The sequence below is a fragment of the Balearica regulorum genome, chromosome 8 (assembly GCF_011004875.1).
Source record: "Balearica regulorum gibbericeps isolate bBalReg1 chromosome 8, bBalReg1.pri, whole genome shotgun sequence".
NCBI classification, from domain to species: Eukaryota; Metazoa; Chordata; class Aves; order Gruiformes; family Gruidae; genus Balearica; species Balearica regulorum.
The window spans coordinates 21,753,964-21,776,874 of NC_046191.1; the positions used below are offsets into that span (position 1 = coordinate 21,753,964).

The 22,911-nt window shown below is 36.3% G+C and overlaps 1 protein-coding gene across 3 annotated transcripts in view; it reads left to right on the forward strand.

The window, feature by feature from the left end:
* LOC104635872 (putative oxidoreductase ZK1290.5) overlaps positions 1-22,911 on the forward strand; it is a 47,707-nt gene that overhangs the window by 17,086 nt on the left and 7,710 nt on the right. For all 3 annotated transcript variants that reach the window (XM_075760068.1, XM_075760069.1, XM_075760070.1), the window contains 4 exons: positions 4,364-4,465; positions 16,310-16,401; positions 21,254-21,436; positions 21,942-22,001. In XM_075760068.1, coding sequence (XP_075616183.1) covers positions 4,364-4,465; positions 16,310-16,401; positions 21,254-21,436; positions 21,942-22,001 — 437 coding nt within the window. The remainder of the gene's footprint in view (positions 1-4,363; positions 4,466-16,309; positions 16,402-21,253; positions 21,437-21,941; positions 22,002-22,911) is intronic.

Genomic DNA, 22,911 nt, shown 5'->3' on the forward strand with positions numbered 1-22,911 from the left:
CTGGTTCTGAATGTCGATGAGAGGAAAACTTGACTCACTTCCAGGAAATCATTTTCAGTGATTCGTTTTAGTACTCTAATTTGCTTTTATTTTCTCAGGTAGTAGGCTGCTTAAAGTAGGTGCTCACAGAAATACTCAGTTTACATATTGCTGCTAAACAGAAACTTTGTCAGTTATGTTCAGCTCTGAGACTTATTTTGCTCATATTATTAAGACAAATTAGGTATTACACCTGCCTGTGCAATTTGCTTTCATACCAGATTTTTTCCTTTTTTTTTATTATACCATCACCTGTCTTCACCTCCTTCACCTTTCTTCCACTAATGTGGAGATGTCTGAAAAATTTATAAAGCTCTTCCTGAACCACCACTTAGTCTGACACAGTGACCTAAATCAATGCTGGCTTCAGTTTGCTTTAATTTGACAATTTGTAAAGTGCGATGGCTTATGAAATACTTTACGTGCACTTCACTGATCTGTCAGTGACAATGGTGACCTCCTCAAGAAGGATGGGATGGCAAGTGGAGTAATGGTTTTGGCTGATTGAGTTTAATCTTTGTTGGATCAACTCTGCAGACCATTTTTGTTAAACACAGTATGATCTGCAATCCTGTGAAAGAGAGAAGGTTGAGTTCTATGTTTAGTGCTATATGTGCTGGTGAAGTAGACCCTCAGAGGAGGTACAATATATGGTGTGTTTCATGGGCTTCATAGAAAGTATCATGCTTTAGGGAGTCCTATACCTCGTGTCTGAAAGCACCCAGCTGGAAGGTGCTATTGGAAGGATTTTTAAGCAAAAAATGGCAGTATCTTGAAATGTGAACTTTTCAAGTGTTTCAAGAATGCTTAGAGTAAGAGATTTTTGTTGGAAATTTTGAGGGTTATCACAAGTCTACCAAAAGTAACTGGAATGCAGAAGATTGGCTTGAAAATAGTTATAAACTTGTAGAACTAAGCTTAGATATCCTAGCTCTATTTTCATTCATACCTGCATTTTAAGTCCCTTTTCTGCTGACCAGTCTATACCACAGAGAGGACGTGAAATCTGTGACAAGGAAAGATCTGGTAATAACAGGGCAATTTCTATCCAAGCTTATTTAGAAAAGTAAATTCTTTAGTTACAAGCATGTGTTAAAGTTGGCAGGTTTTTTGTGAAATAGGAATGTGAGGTAATGGTGTATGAAATGTACCTAAATCAGAATTTCCTGATGTCATTATATGATATTAACCAAATATGTGGTGCTTTGCAGCATTTCTGTGAAGATACATTGCTCATATAGAAAATTGAAAGATCCTAAATAATATATCTGTGAAGTTAGACCTTGATGTTGGAGGGAAAGTTAGTCATTCAGAAGACTGCAAAAAGAAGAATCTGTAGAAGCCCTGGCAGCTAAATGTGCAGCTAAGCTCTTTGTTCTAAAGAAGGTCCTGATAATTTTCTTGAGGATCCTTAATGGGCTATACAATCCATCCATGCAGACTTGAATTAGAGACTTGGGAAATAATCTAACATGAATTGATAAATCTGTGCATTAGCAGTATATAGAATGCCAGCTGTTGAAACAGTTGAAAGCAGTCACAGCTTTTTAAGAGAAAAAGTGTTCCATGTAAAATACTACTATGAAACCTTTTCAATAAACGTTTTTTTGGGCAAATGGTATTAGGAGAGCAGTGTTCCAGGATTTTTATTTGAATCAGTAGATTATATATCCATGAGAAGCTGGAAATTTGTATTATTTGTGGGCAGCGGTTGTAACAGATATTCTGCTCCTTGCATTTTCTAAATATGGTCCTCAACTAGCAGTCACAGTAAACCAACATGAAATGGCAGCAAATCTTACAGGTTTGGCAGTAGCAGAATACATTCCTTGGGATTTGGATCAAACCTCCAAAGTAACTTCTTGAATGTGGTTTGTGGGTTACCAAATTCATCAACTATTTTATTTTCCTTTTGACTGTTCCGGTGTGTTGCGTTCAGGCAAATTTAACGTATCACAAATCCCCAGCTGGAGCTGGACAAATGTTTTACAAGCATATTCAGTGTAATAGATAAATCCCATGAATGATAACACACCAAGTTTGGATTGTGCATGAATTCAGAATACTTTGGAGGTTAGTTCACATTGATCTAATAGAATAAAAATCAACAACAACAACAGAGGTTGTGCAGGAAAGAAAAATACTTCATGTACACACTAAGTGCAGTGACAATTGAGAAAAGCAGGGAAAATGCAATCATTGCATTAATGTAACTGTGCTAAACATTGAAAAAATATTGTTTTGCTGTTAGGTTTGATATGAGCCAAGGCTTGTTCTTCAAAACTAGGTTTGTTATAGTGAGTTTTGACCTTTTTATTAATTTATTATGTTTCTGCATAGTTAAGCAGTTCTTACTAGTCTGATTTGAGGAATATAACAAGCAGCAATTAAAGATATGTTATTCTTCCATTTTGACGTGAAGTAAACTTATACCTACATATATATGACATTTGCTTTATCCAAGCAAAAAAAGTTTAATTTAAAACGTGGCAGTGTGCATGCAGTAAGTACTGACAATGGCATATATAATTTTGGAGCAAAATGAACACTTGATATTAGCAATTCCTAATGCTAATCCTTGGGATTACATCTAATATAAGTCAGTGGAAATTTTAAAAGATACTTTATTGGCAACACAACTAGAGTAGTCCTGAGTTCTGAACATAACCTTACTAAATCCTTTAATCTATATATCTAACCTAATTTTAATCTATATATTAATTATAATTGATATATTAGTTTTCACTGAAATGTCACATAAATTGGTATTTATTCCAATACCATATATTGGTATTTATTCTTAATAAATACAACTTCTTTCTTCAGAGCAATTAGAGAAGAAGTAATTATTCACAGATCAGTGATGAATAAGAGTGCTTTGTGGTTTTTTTACTCTCTTCTAAATTGGGAGTGGATTTTATGTATATAAGGGCAAAGAATGAGCAACTTTCTCTTTAAATGTGATGTAAATCCAGGTGCTGCAAATCATTATATATAAGTGATATTTGCTTGTCTGAGCAATTGTGTTTAAAAGCCTGATGGGTTACTGATACCAGAAAGTGCAAATTTAGCTCAATATTTTTGTGAATCACCCAAAATAATTTTTTCTTCAGTACATCTGTAATGTATCTTGCTGTACAAAATTCTGTGCTGTTGTAATTAGATTCTTAGTGTAAGTAAAATACCGTCTTTAACACTGTTGCAATGATGTACCCAAATGGAAACCGGTGTATTATAGTGAATTTCATGTTACCTTTTCCTCTTAAATCGAGGCTGAATTTGTATTTATAGAGGTGGAAACCTAATATACCAGCCCAGTGGTATAGTAGTCATTAGCGCAGTCCTTAAATATGAATTAAAAAAACCATGGCAGAGCACCTGTGTTTTCAGAAAGGTGCTGTAAATGAATGGTGTGACGCATTCGAAGAACAAATAACTCTGCTCATTGCAAACAAGTCTATTTTTTTTATTTCTTAACTCTATATTTGAACTGCCAAAAAAGGAATATTATAAAGCACAAAGACAATGATTGCACATCTCAGTCATGCATTTATTTCCTTTTCCTGTTTTGTGTCAGACTAATGTATGCATCAAAGCCCAACACCTCTTTGACTGGGATACCTGCAGTTACCTGTTTAACCTGCAGTTCTAGTTTCATCAGTAGTAAATCTTAATTGTGTTTGAAATTGTGCTAACATTTCATAAAATCTAGTAAAGCATAATTTTGTTTCCTTAAAATAATATTTTAAAAAATGCTTTTAAAAAAAATCACAAATGCTGCCACAAAATTGTAGCAAAACACCTGCATGAAAGAATGTGCTGTAATTCTCAACAGAAATTCAGAAATTGAAGTTTTCTTTAGAAAGGGAAAAAAACAGACTCACTGCTGAGGTTGTATAAAATATCTATAGAACTGCCAAACATATTTATCTTCCATAAACATGAAGACTTGTGGCACTTCAGTAGTAGTCCAGTCTTAATTCCAGTGACCAAAATCCCTTTGATTTATGTGGGGCTCGTTATGTTTTGGAAGTTTAAGTGCATATGTGACTATGAAATTCTGATTATAGTGACCTAAAGCTGTGGCACATGTGCAACTTCTGTTACCTTTACTTGTTAATGAAATGTTGTAGATTCTGTTTATTAAAACTAAATGGATGTATACAGTAATGATCATGGAGTAATAATTGTAATTATTTTTATCATAATATGTTAGGGGCCATGATGGATGGAAAATGCTCTTTTGCATGTTTTTTTGTTTTGAGGTTTGGGTGGGATATTTTTGGACACTTTAATGAGTAGTCTGGTTCTGTTTCTTTTTTAGATCTTTATTTAATACACTGGCCTGATGCACATGTTCTGGGTAAAAGCAATCGAGAGGTCCGAGCTGAAACCTGGAGAGCGATGGAGGAGCTCTATGAGAAAGGTGATATAATAATGAAAATCTGTCTTGGCAGAAGGAATTATAGTGCATTTTGGGATTTGGGGAATTCATAGTGAGAGATGTTCGAAACCTTAATTTGAATAGGATGCTCATATTTCACTGGGATTTGGGTGTGTCAGTTATGTGAATCTCTTTGGAAATTGCAGGATTAGCATTTTTGTAAATTAAATGATTGCTTTGTGTCATTTGTAAATAAAATATTACCAAATTCTGCCTGTTAGATTAATGATGGTGTGCATACTTTCTTGAGGAAATCTACAGATATGCCACTATAGAACATCTTTGTAGTAGCCACCTCTGTTTCAGGTATAAATCATACTAAGTTTTACTTCCTTTTTTTTTTTTAATTGTATGATGCCATTTTCCAATTATCGTATATTATGGTATTTTATAGATCCATTTGTGTTTTAGAAAAGATCAACAAAAAACATGGCTAGATGAGGAACAAATACTCAGCTGTGGATTCTGGTACTGACTTTTGGGGGGAAAAATTCAAAGGGAGCTATTCTCTCAAGTTCTGATAACTGTCAATTTGATTTTTGGTGCACTGCAAACTTCAGTTTCTGTTCTTAGCGACAGGAAGAGTAGACCGCCCCAATCAAAATTTATCACGTAGATTTAAGAGGAGGGTTTTGCTCCTGAAGAATGCAGTATTATTAGAAATAACGCTGTAAGAGAAGATTCTGTCATGCAGTTCTTGGGGAATGTGGACCACCCTGTTTACAGTCTCAGAGAAGTTCCACACACAGGGAGAAGACTTCTTGGATGAAGTAGTCTGTCTGCTAACCCAGAGTTACTGAAATAGTGATTGTAGCAGGACAGTTGTACAAAGGCAGACTGCGTTCCACTACCTATTTTATCAGAGCAATAAATAAACCTGTCCTCTTACACTTCAACCCTTAAGTTACTTTCGGTCTGCCTCTGGAAACACAGTAGTAAATTATCTTTGGTACATCTTTTGGGTTTGTTTTTTATATTAAGTGTTAAGAGAAGTTGCAAAAAGTGTTTTCTGCCAGGTAAGGGATTATTACAACATTCAGTTTTTAAAGAAATACTTCATTGGCCTAATATTTCAAAGCATCAGTGACTTTTAAGATGGATTATTTGACAGGGCATTTCATATTTCCATTGAGAAGTTTTTTTCTGATGAGTATTTAAGTTAGTGCATGTAATTTGTGCCCATATATGCCATCCTATTTTACTGCAAACAGGTTGTATTTTCACCTTCTATTATTATTCCTATCCTATTAGCTTTATTCTGCTTTTGCATATGTGCTTGTGGTCTTTCCTGTGTTACACAACTCTTTCTGTCTGTATCTTCCTAACAGGAAAGACCGTGAGCTATTCAGTGGTCTTCCAGTAAGACACTGGAAATACCATCACTGGCCTCATAGGCAGAGGAAAAATTACTTTTGTTTTTTGTTCCTGTGTGTGATACCTCTTTACAGACATCCCACATTATATTTATTTTTCTTGCAATTGCATTTCTTCAACAGTTTTGTCAATTTGCATGTTGGTACCCTCAGTCTTTTTCTGAATTTAAGCGTTTTGTAGACTCATGACTCATTTAGCTGAGCTTAAGTTTTCCAACTCTGGTTGTCTAAATTACCTTAGATCATCTACAGAGGAAGGAAAATTTATTAGTCTGGTTGAATCAAGTGCCTTAGAACATTAACCTCCACATTTTTGCTTTAAGGGATACAGAATCTGGATGTCCTGACCATAACCATGTGTTACTGAAATGATACACAAATGTTAACCACTCTGGAGATGGAAATGCAATGATTCCCGAGGAAAATGTTAAATAATTTGTTTGCATGGTTAACCACTAGACTTTCCACTGAAGATTAAACACTTGCTGTGTATCTTTATGTGACTTGCTATGTGTTATGTGAGCAACATGTTAGCCTTGGTATGAATTGAATATAGGATTTGGTCAAGATCCTTACTTGAGGGAAAAAAATCATCTTCATTTATTGAGGGAAAAACTGTAAGTTCTATACTAAACACATGAGTTCTTTGTCTTCTCTGAACTTGACATTGGTTTTAGGTAGTCATTGATTCCTGTTTGCAGTCCTGTTGCTTTTTTTTTTTTAAGGAAATGTTCTGGGGAAAAAAATAGTAGAAACTAAAAGCTTCACATTTAAGGATTGCCTATTTAAACGAAAGTCAATTCAAAGAAAATACTGAAATTATTCAACTTGCTAGTGGGTTTAGCAACTAGCTATGCCCACACTGAAGAGTTTCTGAAAGTGCAGTGATAATAAACACTGATCTCCATGGAAAAAAATTGGTTATGGGACTGTGTGATGGACTGACTGCACCCCCATTCCCCATCACCCTGTGCAGCTGGTGGGGAGGAAGTAGAGAATTCGGGAATAAAGTTGAGCCTGGGAAGAAGGGATGGGTGGGGGAGGGTGTTTTTAAGGTTTGGGTTTATATCTCATTACTCCACTCTGATTTGATTGGTAATAAATTAATTTTTCCCCAAGTCGAGTCTGTTTTGTCCCTGATGGTAGTTGATGAGTGATTTCTCTCTGCCCTTATTTCAACTCATGAGCCTTTCATTATATTTTCTCTCCCCTATCCAGCTGAGGAGGGGAGTAATAGAGCGTCTTTGGTGAGCACTTGGTGACAGCCCACCACAATACTCTTAATGAAGGCTTTGAGTTGAGCTGTAACATCAGAATATTCTCATAAATAGAAAATAATAGATTCAGGTGATGAGAGATCTTTTGCTATCACTGAAAAAAAGTGGCTTACCACTATACTGTTTTTGTATTTCATCAAAAGGAATTTGAGGTTAACATTTTTCAAAAGATTCTCCTGTCCTGATACGATTTGAACTGGAAACACGAACAATTTAAACAATTTAAAATGAGACTCTGAATAGTATTTGTTAGACATCTAGTTTCTCTCTCCAGTTGACTACCATACTGTAGTTTTGAGCTGCACTCCTTGGATCCAATGTGCTTTATATCATTGGAAACTAAACAGAATCTGGTTACTGCCCCAACACTGGGGTCTGGGGAATGCGCTTGAAAGAAGGTTTCATATTTTAGCACTCTCACCCGTGTGCTTGAATCCACTATTCAACTGCCTAATGCAACTGAGCAGCTGCCTCGAGATCTCACTTTAGGTTAAAAACAATTTCCCAGAATCCTGGGCACTTTTCTTGAGATTTTTCCTGAGGAACACCATGACAGGTATGAGAGCATACCCAAAGACACTTGTAGAGGTTCTGAAGCCACTGTTGTCCTGTACTGTAACAGTGTGACATAATACTTCTATTATCTGTGCTAAAATCACACATCCCGAAAGTTTTACCCACTTTAGGTGTATCAGTCCCTCTGGGTTGTGTCTGGAACATGGTCCTGTGTCTTTCTGGTTTGCCCTTGAGCTACAGAGTCTTCGGCTAAACATGCTCATCTTTTAGTTGTATTGATCGGAAGATTTTTCTAATGGAAAAGCTCCTGAGGAACTGCAGCAATTTCCACTATCAGTTATTGCAGCTTCTTTATGGTGAGAATTAGGAATGAATGAATGGGGGACGATGATGATTATTTTCTGTACTGTTTTTAGAATTGTAGTGTGTACCTGAGAGTATAGGATAAAGGCACTACCTGCACTAAAAACTCCCATTTAAAAATGCTAGGTGACTTCTGATAGCTCTCTATTCATAGCAGGAAAGATTTTATTGTTAAACTGATTTCTACTAGCTGTGGACAACCTTGCAGTTTCAAGAATTAGTTTCTTTGAATGCTGTTATGCCTGACAATGTAGCTTTTAAAAAAATAAATATTTTATTTTTATCTTTCTGTGACTTGTTAATCTGCTCGAGTTTCACAGGAGTCGGATGACTCCATTGTTGTATATGCATCTCTCTTAAGGTCGCAGTCAGAATAAAGAAGTCTCTATCCATACTGCAGTGCTGAGAGGCAGAGAATTCTAGATGTGCGTCTTTGTTCAACAGCCTGTATGTATGTTTTCCTTTAGAGAGTTATGGGATAAACACTGCAGAGGGAAAAGGGAGAAAAAACTTAATTTTGGTCAGTGAGACATTTTTCTATAATAACTGGTTCTTTCTGTTGTAACAGCTGAAATCAACTAGGATTCTTGTAATATCAAGGCTATGGTTTGAATTTTTGTGGTCTCGTACATTGTCATTTTGTGGAATTGTCCTCTCCAATATCTCAGGACAGAGGCCAGACTGCCTACAGAACCTGTTCCAAGACACACTGAGTCAAATATTCCCTTGACAGCTGCAACATTCTTGTATAGGCATTTGTCTGCTGGCAGATGAAAGCAGTGTGGCAAGCTGCTTTGATATTCTGAATAGTCATTATATGTGCTCACTGGTAATTGGTCTGTTCCTAGCAAAGTGACCCTTTCCATATGCAGTATCTTTAATGACCTTGATTTTGGCATTGTGGCTAGCCTGTCATCTCGGCAAGCTTTTCATACACACATGCACATGATTACTTGTCCCTCCATCTAAAAATGCTGGGAAGAAGGAGGGCTTCCAGCCAGCTTTTGCCTGAAGTTTGCAAGCGCAGTAGCATGGTGGTTGTTCTAGGTTCAGATCCCACTGGGGCTCAGTGCCATTTTACTCAAGAGTAAAATTTTTTTGCTTATCTTTTTAGTATAAGCAGTGCAGCTTATGCTCACATGAAATGCTCATAGTCGCATCATAAATTCCTTATTGTGTTAATGTTTTGTTTAAACATAGGGAAATAAATCTTCAAAATAAATACAATTACTCAATTAATATGTTAGTTTAATAGCCTTCATGTATGATTTGAAGAGTGTCCCATAAAGTAACAGAAATTGTTTAGCACAGTAATTGAAGCCATGTCATTATGTTCTTGGAAAAAAGTTATGTTTTGCCTAATTCCATGTGAGAGAAGAAATCTAATCAACATTAACAATATTTGTTGTCCTTTTCATCTTTGGGCATAGACCAGTTCAATCATCATCTTTTCTTCCTGTTTTCTATCAGCTCTTAAAAGTATGAGTTGAGTGTTCAGTAAACCAAATACAGTTTTTGTGTAGGTGGCACAGATTTTTAGTACATCCTTTCCTAGATGACATATTCTGCTTTTATTCTACTGAAAAAGTACTTTAAATCTATGCTTGTATTGTCAAATGATGAACAACTGACAATTCACAAACATTTGTGTTACACCTCCACAAAATGTTTGTCTCAAGGTTGTTTATGTTGGTAGAAGTCATATGTGAATGTGTGTAAGTAAGTTGCACTAAAGTAAAAACAAGTAAGTAATTTTCTTAGCAACACATCTTTTTGACATGGTCTGTAGTATTCTCTCTGTACAGATGAAGATGTTTCACGAGCTTGTTATTACCAAAAACACAGTTCAGAGATGTGTTTTCATGGGTTGAAGGTGGTTGCAGTTGGTGAGGATATTGGTTGCACCACACCCTGTTGATCAGATAAGAGAGCAATTAAAGATGTATGCAAAAAAGACATATTTATGTTAAAGATCGTAAGGAAGTCTTCATAATGTGCAGTATCTCATTTAAGAATAAGAAATTGCCATAGAATAAGTCATTTCAGTGCAGATGTAAAAATGGGAACAAATCTAAACTTGCATGAACGTCTATCCTCGTTTGTTATGTTTTGCTCTTTTTTCTTTTTTCTGTTTTTTGTTTTGTTTTTTTTTTTTAATTTTAAGGACTTAATGGGTAATTCTTAGTGTAAAAATAAGCCCTCAAACTTCTTTGTTTCATGATTTATTGCAGTGTATGGTTTGTGCTTTTTCTACTAGCAAATGAATCCTTTTTGTCAAAAATTTAAATAAATCTTTTTGCTTAGCTTACTTAAAGCAAATGTACCCATTTGTGTACCCACACAGAAGTGCCTAGAGGTCCCAGTGTGAGCACAAGAACTCCTGGGAAGAAGGCAATGCTGAAATACATTTCAAAGAAAGTCCTTCTCCAGAATAACTTTTTGTCTCAATAATGTACATGATTTGGGGGGAAGGAATCATTTGTCTGTTTTGTGTCTGTTGAATTTAAGCCCTAGATTCTTAGCTATTGTAAATCAGTATTGCTTTATTGATGTCAGTCAGGTTGCTGTTATTCATACCACTTGGGAATCATTATCCTAGATGATATGGGAGTCCAAAAAGTATCCCAGTTCAGGAAACTGTGCCATCATGGTAGCAGGGGGGACAGACTGTTTAGAATCTAGCTATATGCTCTCCATGATAATTTCAAAATGCTGGTTTGAAGGGTACATATTCTAATAGCCTTTAAGTACTTAGCTGATGTGCTGATAATTTTGATCACATTTTCACAACATAGCGTATGGTGGCAATATTGACTTACAGTATAGTGGGATTGATTCTGTACTATGTTGCTTTTGCAGTTTTAATTGCCCAACTGTTTGCAAGCAGCTGCAGGATGTTCTAGATATAAAAATGTTTTTCCAGCCTTTTTTAAAACCTATATTCTGTTCACAGTATGATTCTACATGCTTAAAACTGTCATGAGAGAAGGGAAAATCTGGAAGAGTACAAGGGAATTGATTCAGTTTTGAAAACAACCAAACAGCCTTTTTGATGGATTTTTTTTATTTTTATTTTAATCTGATCTGGTTTGTAATGTCAGCTCAAGGAAAAAAATACGTCAACATAACTAAGTGTTGCATTGAAGTAGTGAGTATAAGCAGGCAGGGTCAAAGAGACAGAATATATTAAGCTAGTATTGCTGCATTGTGCTATTTAGTTATCCATTTTACAGTTGTGTAAACCAAATGTTTATAATGTTTTCAGTCACAGAAGTTGACAATTTGACTTCTACTTGTGCGTCCTCTCCTGTTATCCTCTCAGTTTATCATGGTTCACAGGTGATCGGTAGCAGGAGTAATGAGCACAGAATTGTAGTAGCAGGAATGTCATTGTAAGGCAGATAAGCACCTGGACTGAATAGGATAAAAAGAAATCCTTCGGAGGAGGAAGCATGATTTTTGTGTTTTCGATTTTGCCACAATCTTCCTGTGTCTTAGCCAGGACACTTAGCCTTTGGTGTCTATGGGTTTTAGTCTGTGAAACGGGAACTAGTGTTATTTCATAGATTTAGAATTTAATTCCTCATTGATTCTAAGAGTTATCTGCTTTACTTATCAAGGCTGTGGCTTGCAATCTGCATGTGGGGCACACTCAGCCTACAGCTTTGATTTAGCAAGCTGTGCTGAAATCAAATCTCTTATAGTTTCTATGAGTAACACCATTTACCCACAGAGAAGTTCTTAGCGTGCATATCAGAAAGAATGCGGACATTTCCAACCTGTGTAACCTCCTTTATTAAAGATACAGTTACTGCCCTTGACCTCTTGTGAAAAGTGGATCTGTTTGTGTTTTTATTCTGTGGCTTGAATAAAAGATATAACAGAATGGGCACTGTTCACTGGACGTGGGAATTCTCCCTTGCTCTGACTCATGTAGAGCAGTAGGGAGGGGGAGGAAAATGGACTCCACAAACCCAATATCCAGTTTTGTCATTTAAAAAACCTTTTTGATCTGAACTTTGTACATTTAACGTTCCAGCGAGTATTTAGAACTTTGATAAACGTACGTAGTAGTGCTAGAGAAAGATAAGGCTCACTATTGTACTAAAACAATGTTGTGGTGCCAAGACAGTATATTTATGCTTTTCTGCTGCAAGACTAACAGTGCCCATCAAACTTTATATAATTTGCTATTATACTAAGTAAAGGAAAAAATACCCAGCATTTTCTAGGTTGCCATAACAAATGCATTAAGCTTAATATGAAACTACATTGCAAACCAGGCCATTAGCACGATGTATTGCTTCACAGCAGCTGGGAATAATACAGTGTGGTGAAATTACCAATGTGGAGGCCAAGATTTTTTTGTGTACAAGAAAAAAGATACTATTTTTTTTCCCCCATTATAATCAACCATTATTTTGCCAATGTTTTCTAATGTGTCTTGCAGAGTTTCATGATAGTTTTTATTCAAAGCTGGACCATCGTGGTCAGTCAGTTTTTAGCATGCATAAAAGAAGCACCGTTGCCAAGTTTTCCTTCAAGCCTGTGAAGTCCGAGTTGCAAGGAGTAGGATAAAGCCTCAGTAAGCTTTGGGAGCTAACGGAGAATTACAAACTTTTTGTTTATTGTACCTGGCACTTTCTCAAAATCTGCTTCATAGGGGCCAAACCACTCATTTCCTCAAGCGGATAAGGAGGATGCTTTCTCTCCCCAAGTCAAGACTCTGTGACTTTGTAAGGAAGGCAGTGTAAATGTACGTTTTAAAAGTGTACTTTCTAGGGGGATTGCAGCTAGCACATTGCAAACTTTTATCTCAGACTTGAACTTCAGGACTAGTTAAACTGGTTAAGTTAAAAGACTTTGAAACCACCTGCTATCATAACAGCGATGACATGGATTGTGCCTGAATTGTCTGAAACAGGATTTTTAAGCACACTAAACAGGTATTAAATTGAAAATGAATGCAATCTCCCCCTATCCCCCCACCCATTTCAAGAATATTCTGGTGGTTTTGAGACCTGTGGCACAAACTCTGGGGAACCTACCTCTGTCGGAGGTCCATAACAGAGGAAATATAAGGAAATGTGCTTCTACCAGTTGTTTCAAGGCAATGAGTCAAGACTCTTTTATGCAAGTTTCTCAATATGTTGGGGTTTGGGTTTTGGTGTTTTTTTTTTTTTTTTTATTTCTACTGCAGATGTAATCATTTCATGGATTTTGTTTGATATATGTAGTCACAAGTGTAAGTTTGTTGGATAAGACCCAGGAGCTAACCAGACCTTAATTTTCTTGTCCATCACTTTCTAATTCTTCATTCTTAGGAAATAATCCAGCAGATTTAAATGTGGAAATAATTCTGTATAATCTCCTGCCTTAAGGCAGTTGTTCCCAGATTTGGACAGTGCAGAGCAACTGTGTTAATCTTCCATCAAGCAGATGGAAGCAATAGTCTAGAGTGGAATCCATTGATTGTTCATTGAAAGTTAGACTCTGTATTTTTCAGGAAATTCCAGCAGTTTGAATTCATATATCCACCATGCATTGAAATAAGATTTTTAATACAGTCAGGCTGTGCAATTGTTTTCATATTTGTTGTATTTTATATTGTAATTTAATACAAAAGTCAAAACACTTTAATGTATTAGACTGTAACTAAAAACAAAGCAATGAAGTTGAAATGAAGGGTTCTAACTTTACCAAAACTAAATATGTGGATTTAATGAAAAAGAAATTTTTTTAATTGTATTGCCTTAAAAAAAATTTTTAAGAAAATGCTGGTTCCACAAAAACATAGAAATTCTAATTATTGTTTCTATGTTGTCTGGGAAAATGCTTACTTGGCGATTTTTAATTTTGCTTTCTCTGTGTGACATCACGCTACACACAAGAATGCAATAATATTGATTTTAGTAGGAGCAACTCAGATAACTTTTAAGACCAAATGCAACTGACCTGAAATTTCTTGATGGAAAAATCTAACAAAAATCTTACCAGTGAATGCACTGAGACTATGGAACAGACTTCAGTCTCTGATTAGAAGTATGCTAGAAGCAAAACATCTTAAAAGTATACTGCGGGGGGGGGGGGGGGGGGGGGATGGAAGCTTTCTGTGGGAGTGGACAAGTTTAGTAAGTCCTTTCGTCTTTCATGTCTGTGATTGAATTTTATTTACCTGAAATAAAAGCTATATTCTTCAAGGGCAATAACAACATGACTTTTGTAACTCCTTAGCTTTCAACAATAGAGTATAATATTTTGGTTCACCATTATCTTAAAACTGCAAGTGTTTTTCTGACTTCTTTGGCATAATGGTTTATTAATGTTGACATTCCAGGGTTGTTTGTCAGTAGGTCAAAAGCTTGGGTTTTGCTCCTTCTGGCAGATTACATACAAATTATGCAAATTGCTATAGTGCAGGTTATAAACTAATTATGTTATACATCTTGAACAATGATAATTTCTGTAAGGGAAAGCTGTCTAGCATTTTAATTGCTAATTTTTTTTTCTCCTTCTTGTATTCTGCAAAAGAAACCACATTAAAAAGTGATAGTATGTGTGTAGGTTTTGCTGCTGTGCAGTTTATTTGCTTGTGCTCCTAAAATATTTGAAAGCAATGTGGCAGTCAAATTGCCTATATATGGTTAGTGGCTTTTCTAATGCAGAACTGGGTTGGGTTTGGGTTTTTTTTTCCAGGGCTTTAACAGTCTGTTTATAATAATAAGCAATAAAATAACTCACAGAATTTCATAGAAGACTAGAAAAAAAATTTTTTTTGTTTTGTCCAGGTGGATCTAACCTGCAAATTCAAGATACTCTGTAATCTTACAGCTCATATTTCTATATGGCAATTTATAGTCTACTTGCAAGTTATTTTTTATACATAAAACATGCATTTTAGGAATAAGTACTTGGTTTGTACATTTTTCGCCAACATTTTTGTTAGGTTTCGCTTCAAGTGAAATTCTTGCTTTTAATTTATTCACGTGTCTCAGTTGCATTAATAAGTTCTTTTTGTGTGTCTCTATTCCAGCTTCAAATCAAGGCAGCTCCACATAGTTCCCTGCTGACCTCGAAAGTGGCGATTCTAACTGTGGAATGAGGGCAATTTCAGTCCAGAAATCATTCCTTTCTCATCAACTGGCTGAAATTGCCCAATGTCGTCTTTTTTTTCCCCCCAAAAAAAAAACCCAGTACAACTTTTGGCTTAATTCCTTTCTTTTTTTGCTATAGATATTTGTATGCCTGTATATAGATAAGGACATGCATATACGTTATATAGAGCTGGCCCGCACAAATACTGGATTAACAACGGTGATTGGACTTTTGTGTTCACACACCTTGAGACAGACATTCCATCTGTGGAGTTACGGATTGAAATGCAGATCAGGGCAATGAAGACAAAGTTCACATACTGAAGAAATGAGTCTGATTCATAGTCCACAGAATCCACAGCCCAAGGAGACCACTTCTAGCCTGACCACTGTTGGTTTCCCTATTAACTGTGTTTAGCACAGAATAAGGACCAAACTATCATAGATGAGTCAGGGTTGAGGTGTGGTGGCAGGCCAGTATTGCGAGTTGTGCTTTATTGTATCTGAGGTTTGAAGGAAGACATCTGATTTCAGAACTACCAGCACTTAATTTATACACTTGCATGCACACTTAAGGCTTATTTAAAAAAATAACCTTCATATCATCTGTGTGCCATTTATTTGCATGTCAACAGGAACTGAGAAATCTAGCTACGTTTTTGAGCTTCTTGGTTCTTGTTAGATACTACTCACTTAATTGAAGTTTTTATACTGAGTTTTACGTAACATCTCATAATGATCTAATATAAATATACACAGTGCGCATAGTTCATTTGGGTGCTTGTCCTTGTGTTGTATTGTTCACACCTTATTAGTCTTCAGCAAATGTTCCAGTTTTCTTTAGTTTTGGCAAGCTGCTCAGAACACCATTTCCTTCTTTTCATTCTGGTGGAGTCCAATTGTTCTTTGCTTATACTACGTTACCCTTTCCCAGAATTTAGCCTGGAGTTTTTATACACTGGGGAGTTTCCAGTGTGTTTAGATTATAAAATGATTTCCTAGTGTGACTGTGACGGAACCATGCTTTCAGATAATACTGTCAAACTAGATTTTGGTGCTGTTTTTCTGTGTTTCTTCACAGTATTTTGTTATACAGAAATGATGCGTACAATCACTTTGTCTCTTGAAAGTGACATTTTTCAAATCATTCTCCCAAATAGTTAGGACTGTCCCAAAACTTTTTCTTGTTCTGTTTCTCATTAGGTTTGTGTAGATCAATTGGTGTAAGCAACTTTCTTATCAGTCATCTTGAGCAACTAAAGGAAGACTGTATGATTACTCCACATGTTAATCAGGTGAGCAGATAAATATATTTAAAGTATCTGGGTTTGGGGTTTTGCTTTGGGTTTTTTGGTTAATAATCTCTTCCCCACCCCTATGCCTGAAAGACTACACCCAAACTAGCCTTAGTCATGCAATTTCTTGTCCCTCATTTCTATGGACATATTGAAAACCATTCAGGAAGTTGACCTGAAGTGACAGGGGGAAGGTCCTTCTTCCTTTTTTTCCCCCCCTAGTTTCTTCCAGGCCACTTGTTTGTGGCTGGTTTTGAGGCACAAACAAATGGCCCATGTGCCAGTTTTTGATGATAAAACAGTTTAGAAATAAAATTCAAGGAGCACTGAACATTTAGCATCTCCAGAGTGAATACTGTTTTGGAGAGCCTGTGTTCAAATACTATATATAATTCCTCTAAAAGCCTCAGGTGATTACCTATCCATGGAAGGGTGCTGTTTCCCTTGCTCCCCCCCACCCCTTATTTCATATTCGTATTTCAAGATCACATTAAATTCAGTGAACTTCTCACTTAGGATGGTGCTGTGAGAGCCCTGGCAAAATTTTTTTGCTGCCCTAGGCAGATAAAAACTGGCCACCTACATACCGGCAGACTTCCAGGACACTGACAACTATTCCCTTGTTGCAGTTTTCTGCCCGCAGCTGTGCTGGAAGTTCATGCTCCCATTCCTACCACCTCCTGCCAGTGAAAGTGTGTGTATGCTAACATAGAACTGGGAGCTGGACTGGGTGAAGTGCAGGTGTGTGCTTTTCCCCTTTCTGCAGGTGGTGAGGATTTCTGGCAGCTCTTAATGGTTTAATGTCATAAACAGCCACAAAAAGGTTATGCAGAATGTGACTGTCAGAACCTAACATCTCTGATTTCTGCTGTCCACTAGACTAAAGGTTACTAAAGGACAATTATGAGTAATGTTAAATTAATGTAAAACCATGTAAAATACTTAAATTCACTTAATCAAAATTAGCCATTGAAATAGGTCTTAAGATGGGCAGGTTGATGGCTGTTTAAGAATCAGTGAGTTTGCCAAGATATGATTGTGTCTCATTTTCAGAAATACTCATCTTCAAAGTCTTACTAGAGTTTGGCATAAGTTGTTACTGTCTGTTAAATGAGAATAGCCTTTCAGTGTCCTACTAAATCACTGCAAGGAAAAAAAAATGTAATCTTGGATTTGTTTTGAAATTTCCTCTTAACCCACAATGTCAATGTATTACCACTGTGTCAGTAGTGTTAATGGAGAAAAGTTGTTTCTTGATACTGTTTGATGGCATCTCTTTTTCTGTGGCTGAAAAAGAGGAGAGAAAAAGTTGAGAGGGTGGTGATACTGGGGGGTGGGAGGGTGCCCCTGCTGTATTCAGATAGTCATTTCTTTAAGGTGATGCACAGCATTCTTCCAAATTACAAACAACCAACAATGAAATATGCATGCCACTGCAAACTACTCCACTTTGAACGGTTTTGTTATAACATTAATTTACACTTTTTAGAGTTACAGGAATCTTAAAAACCATAGTTCAGGTTATCCTCAAAAGAGTATTTATTCTGTTTCTTGCTTAGTGTTGGAGAGTTGCTGAGTCTGATGGTGAGATTACTTAAGCATTATCAAGTAACTAATGAATTCCTGAATTTAAATTGGGAATTCAAGTGCTGTACTGAATTCTTGTTTCACTGTCCAGAATTTATACTACAAAAGATCTTTGCTATATTTATGCATAAAATAGCATACTCTTTCAATGAACTTATTTCTAACTACAAAACATTTACAAATAATAATTGTACACAAAGTCTAAATATTTAAGAAACAAGTGAAGGAAATCACTTCCCTCTTAGCTGTGATAAATTTGCATAAAGAATTTAGGGTGTTCTTATGATTCTAACAGTTCTTATGATGTTGAAATGGAAAGTTATTTTTTCTGTGAAGAGGAGGAACTAGGAAGGCAGGAGAAAGGAGGTTCCTTATTAGACTTTTACAGTCTTTGCAAACCAGGTAGTAAGCAATGCTTCTATTTTACAAACTAAGTTGTAAGCACTGTCTGTCTTGGTTCCTGGAAAAAACAGTATCATCAAGGCCTGTCTTTTCAAGAGTATAGTATTGTTAAGGTATTGAGTAGTAAATAAATAAAACCAAATATAAACTATTCTTCTCAAAATTCCATGTAGGAATGTTCATCATTATTTTTTCTACTTTTATAGAAGTGCAAATTACTGCGTAATGACCTCAGAGATTTTGTAATGTTGTTAATATTGCCATTAGTATTGAAACCTATTATGTAATTTTGTACAAGGTAGAAATGTATTTTAATATTTTGAGGCATTAGGAAACAACCCCTTTTTACATAAACTCACCTGAACTGTTTCTCCATAGAGAAAACATTTCTAGGCTTTTATTTCATTTTTATAAAGAGAAATAATTGTGAGAGTGTGCATTCCCATGGAGAAACTGACTGAAGTCCAGATGCAGGGAAACTTTACCAGGCAAAAAGAATCCACAGCAGGGTGGAAAGAGTAAGGCTTTTGTATACCATCATCCTAGGTATGACTTTCTAGGTCCATGTGTCAGGATTGTTATTAGGCTCAACTTTTCCCTATTGTGTTACGACTGTTGTAAAAAACAGCATGCACTTAGAGTTCCCCTGCAAACTATTCTATTAAACAAATGCCAGTTTTTACACACAAATCATTCCAGGTAGAGTGCCAGAAAAGATCAAGATCTTTCTCTACCACCATGTGACGGATAGCCCTCGCCTGAGAAAAGTTTGGTGACTAAAATAGCAAGGGTGGGGCAAGCCAGGAAGTAGGAATTATTATTTTGAGGGGAAGCACATGCTGTACACTCACCCTATGCCTCTTCTAGCTCAGGATGCTAGTCCCTTGCGTTCAGATGCTGCTAGAACCTTCCATAAAGTTTTCACAAGAAAAATAAATTCAGAGGTACTTATTTTATTTTATGCATTTGATTATTTTAGCAGTGTATTTAAGAAGAAAGTACTTGCTGCTACCAACACACAACTGCATGTGCCAAAACTCAATTCACAAAATTTGAGTCTCTTGATTCAGTGAAAGACACAAAGTATAATCCTCCCAGATGGGAAGTAGTTGTTGCTGTGTGTTCTGCTTGTGAAGAAGGCAGGTGACGTCTCAGTGTGCTCTTCTTGCTTTAAATTATTTCTGGTGTAACCTGGAACTGTGCTGCCTAGAAATGTTATTATTCCAGTAAGTAAATTCTGCTTGCAGTTATATTAGTAATAAATGCTGAATAAATCACCTGATGCCATAGGGGTACTGCAGATTTTTCAGCATTTGATTCTAAATAATTCTTTAATATTTTCTAGGCTATGTTATTTGTTACGCTTAGTGTAAAGGACGTCTACTAAAATTGTTTATTACTGTTGTAATAATTGAGTAATACACCCTGCTTGCTCTTTCTTTTTTTCCCCTTATAGTTTTGCATAAAAACAATGAGAATATTTTCCAGTCAGCTCAGGTGCAAACAAGTGAATGATTGTATGACCTAAACATTGGTCTTACACATATAAACGTGAAATACAAAGGCTACTCAAAGGTCAAGAAACATCAAAGGTTGAAGGCATGGATGTGTCTGCTGCTTGAACCTTGTTCCCGAGTCCACCTAGTAATTTAGATCATAGCAGCTTTAGGCTGACTCAGCCCAGCCTTCAAGGGGCACAATTTTTTCTTAGCGCATATTGAATGACTGCCAGCCTATTGTTCCTGACTATTGTTGTCTGAAAAGACAACATGTACTAAAGATGAGAAACAGGAAATGTTCATTTGTCCTCTTCATGGCAGAAGAAATTTTCCAGATTCCATGTGTTGAGGTAATTGTTCAGAAGAGTATTTTTCTTCAAAATGCGCAAGAGTTAGATCACTGCAACAATGGTGACAGCTAGTCACAAAAATACATCACATGATTGTATATTTTATAAAAGAAAACACTACCCATTTTCATCTGAATGCAGAGGAAGGTATGCTTCTTACAATGTATAAGCTGTGGCATACTTATTTAAATAACATAGTAAGGAATATTATAGAGGTTCTCTTTTGGCTTTTGTTACATGCCAGAATATGTGGCTCTTCTGAGATCCTTACTTTCCAATAACTTCTGTTTCCTTTTGCTTCCAATAACCATGTCTTTGTAGTTTGTTACTTTTCCTCTTTTAACTGGTTCTTGGCAATTTGTGATCTTCCTTCCTACAAAGGGTCTCCTTCACACTTCATTCCACAGCGTGATTGCTTCCCTGCATAAGCTGTTGGTGACGCCGCACACAGAATACGGGATTTTCCATGTATAATCCATGCCAACAGGCTTTGCTTCTGAGGTCAGGTCCTCATCCTAAGGAAATTGTTGTAGTTGGCCTCTTGCAAACACACTCCCTGTCCAGCCCCTGCCCCCCAACCCCCACACCTCCGCCCACCTCTGCAACTCAAAGACCATTAGTGAAGAAACAGGAAAGGAAGTAGATTTGGGAAATAGAAGGTAGTCTCAAATCACCAATAAAAATGACCTCATACTGACTTTCCCTATGCATTTCTCAAACACAGAGCAGAACAAGAGTGCAAGTCCAGCTGCAGGTAGGGCAGGCAACTGCTCCATGCACATTACTTCTGGGGGAAGCATAAAATACATAGTAAACTATTGTGCAAATTAATGGTAAAATGCTTGTGGATTAATATCCTTCACACGTCTTCTAAAACATCTGTCTCCCAGAAGCAGTGATTTCACTTGTGTTGTATTTTTAAAATGAGAAAAAAATATTTTCATTTATCAATGATGTTTTCTGCTAAATGTGTTCTGAAGGTTTTCTCTAACAGTTTATTTCTATTTATCTAAGGTTGAATACCACCCTTTCCAAAGACCTCAGGAGCTGGTGGATTATTGTAGGACCAGAGATATTGTTTTTGAAGGCTACTGTCCTTTAGCCAAAGGCGAAGCACTCACTCATCCTAGTATCATTCAGCTGGCAAAGAAATACGGCAGAACTCCAGCACAGATTTGCATACGCTGGAGTATACAGGTAATGGAGGATCTCCTCTCTCAGGAAAAAATGCAAATAGTTCTGGTTTTGTGCATCAAACCAGAATTTATACAGGAAGTATTTTTGCGTTCAGTATGTTCATATTGTGTGAACTAACTGTGCTGTACTGGAAATTTGGAATGTAGTACGCAAAGCATGGCAGTATTTTAAATATGCAAATAATCTAATTGTAGAGAATAAAAAGAACGACCAATAAAAGAGAGATTTTCAATCTAAATGTTACAAGCAGTATGGGGCATCATTTCATTTCTATCACTCAACACGAAGTACTAAGCAGTGAAATAGTATTAAATTGACATAAACCACATAATCTGTGTTGGAACTATAACAGCAATTAAAAATAGCATATAGACATGTCAGTGCTCTCTGAAAAATGAAATTAAAACCTCAGAATACATAAGGAATGTCTTGAAATATTTTCAAGAGAGATTATTTTCTTTGAAACTATGTAAATTTTAATGGTGAGAAGCATTATGTTTTTCAGAATGGGATTGTCACTATTCCAAAGTCCACAAAAGCAGAAAGGATACAGGAAAACTGCAAGGTAAGATTTGGTTATGCACTCAAGTCTGACTCACATCAGAATTACGGCTTTCAATACTTTGGTTTGCCTGCCCATGTTCCTGTACCAGTTTTATTATATTGGGGCAACTCAGTTAAAATTTGCAAATTATAGTACCATAAAATTACTACCATATAGTCGAAAACAATAACTCATAAATGTCAGAAATCAACTGGAGAGTTAATCACTGTATATTAAAAAAAAAAGATATCCATAGACTTGTCATAGTTGATTTTTATTATTAATATTTTTATTTATAGTTGACTGATTGTAGAACTTCCGAATCCGGTTATGGTTAGGTCCTTCTTGTGATAGACACGTAGGTCAAATGGAAGGAGTGTGTTATGCTATGCATAACACTGTGTGAAAGCTGTAAGACTCCCTTGGAGATATCCCAGACAGAGACCTTCCAAGGAAATCACAGTCCTGCCAGAGCTGACTCTTCCCCTACCTTTTTCCTTCTACCTGACGTGCAGAGAAGGTCTCAGCATGAAGGGAATGGACAAAGAAAAGTGGGGAACGAATGAGGATTGCCAACATGATTCCTCCTACCCTTTTTTTTCCTTTTCTTACCAAATGCTTTTAATTCATTACTTCATTTTTCTCTCCATTTCTCTAATCTGAAAGTGTGCTTTCTTTGAGGGAGGTGAAACCACAACCACCTTATTGTCACTTCCAAAAATATCACAGGGGTATGAACTGTTTGGCAAATCAGGAAGAAACTTTGCAAGATAGGAAACTTCTGTCTGCTAGTTAAATCACAGTGTGCGTGTGTGTAGATTTAAATCAACGTACATGTAATAAGGATTTCTCCTGGTGACTACGCCTGTTTATATAGCTCCTGCCTTGACTGTTCTGACACGCACACTGCCTTCTGTGCTATAAGCATAGC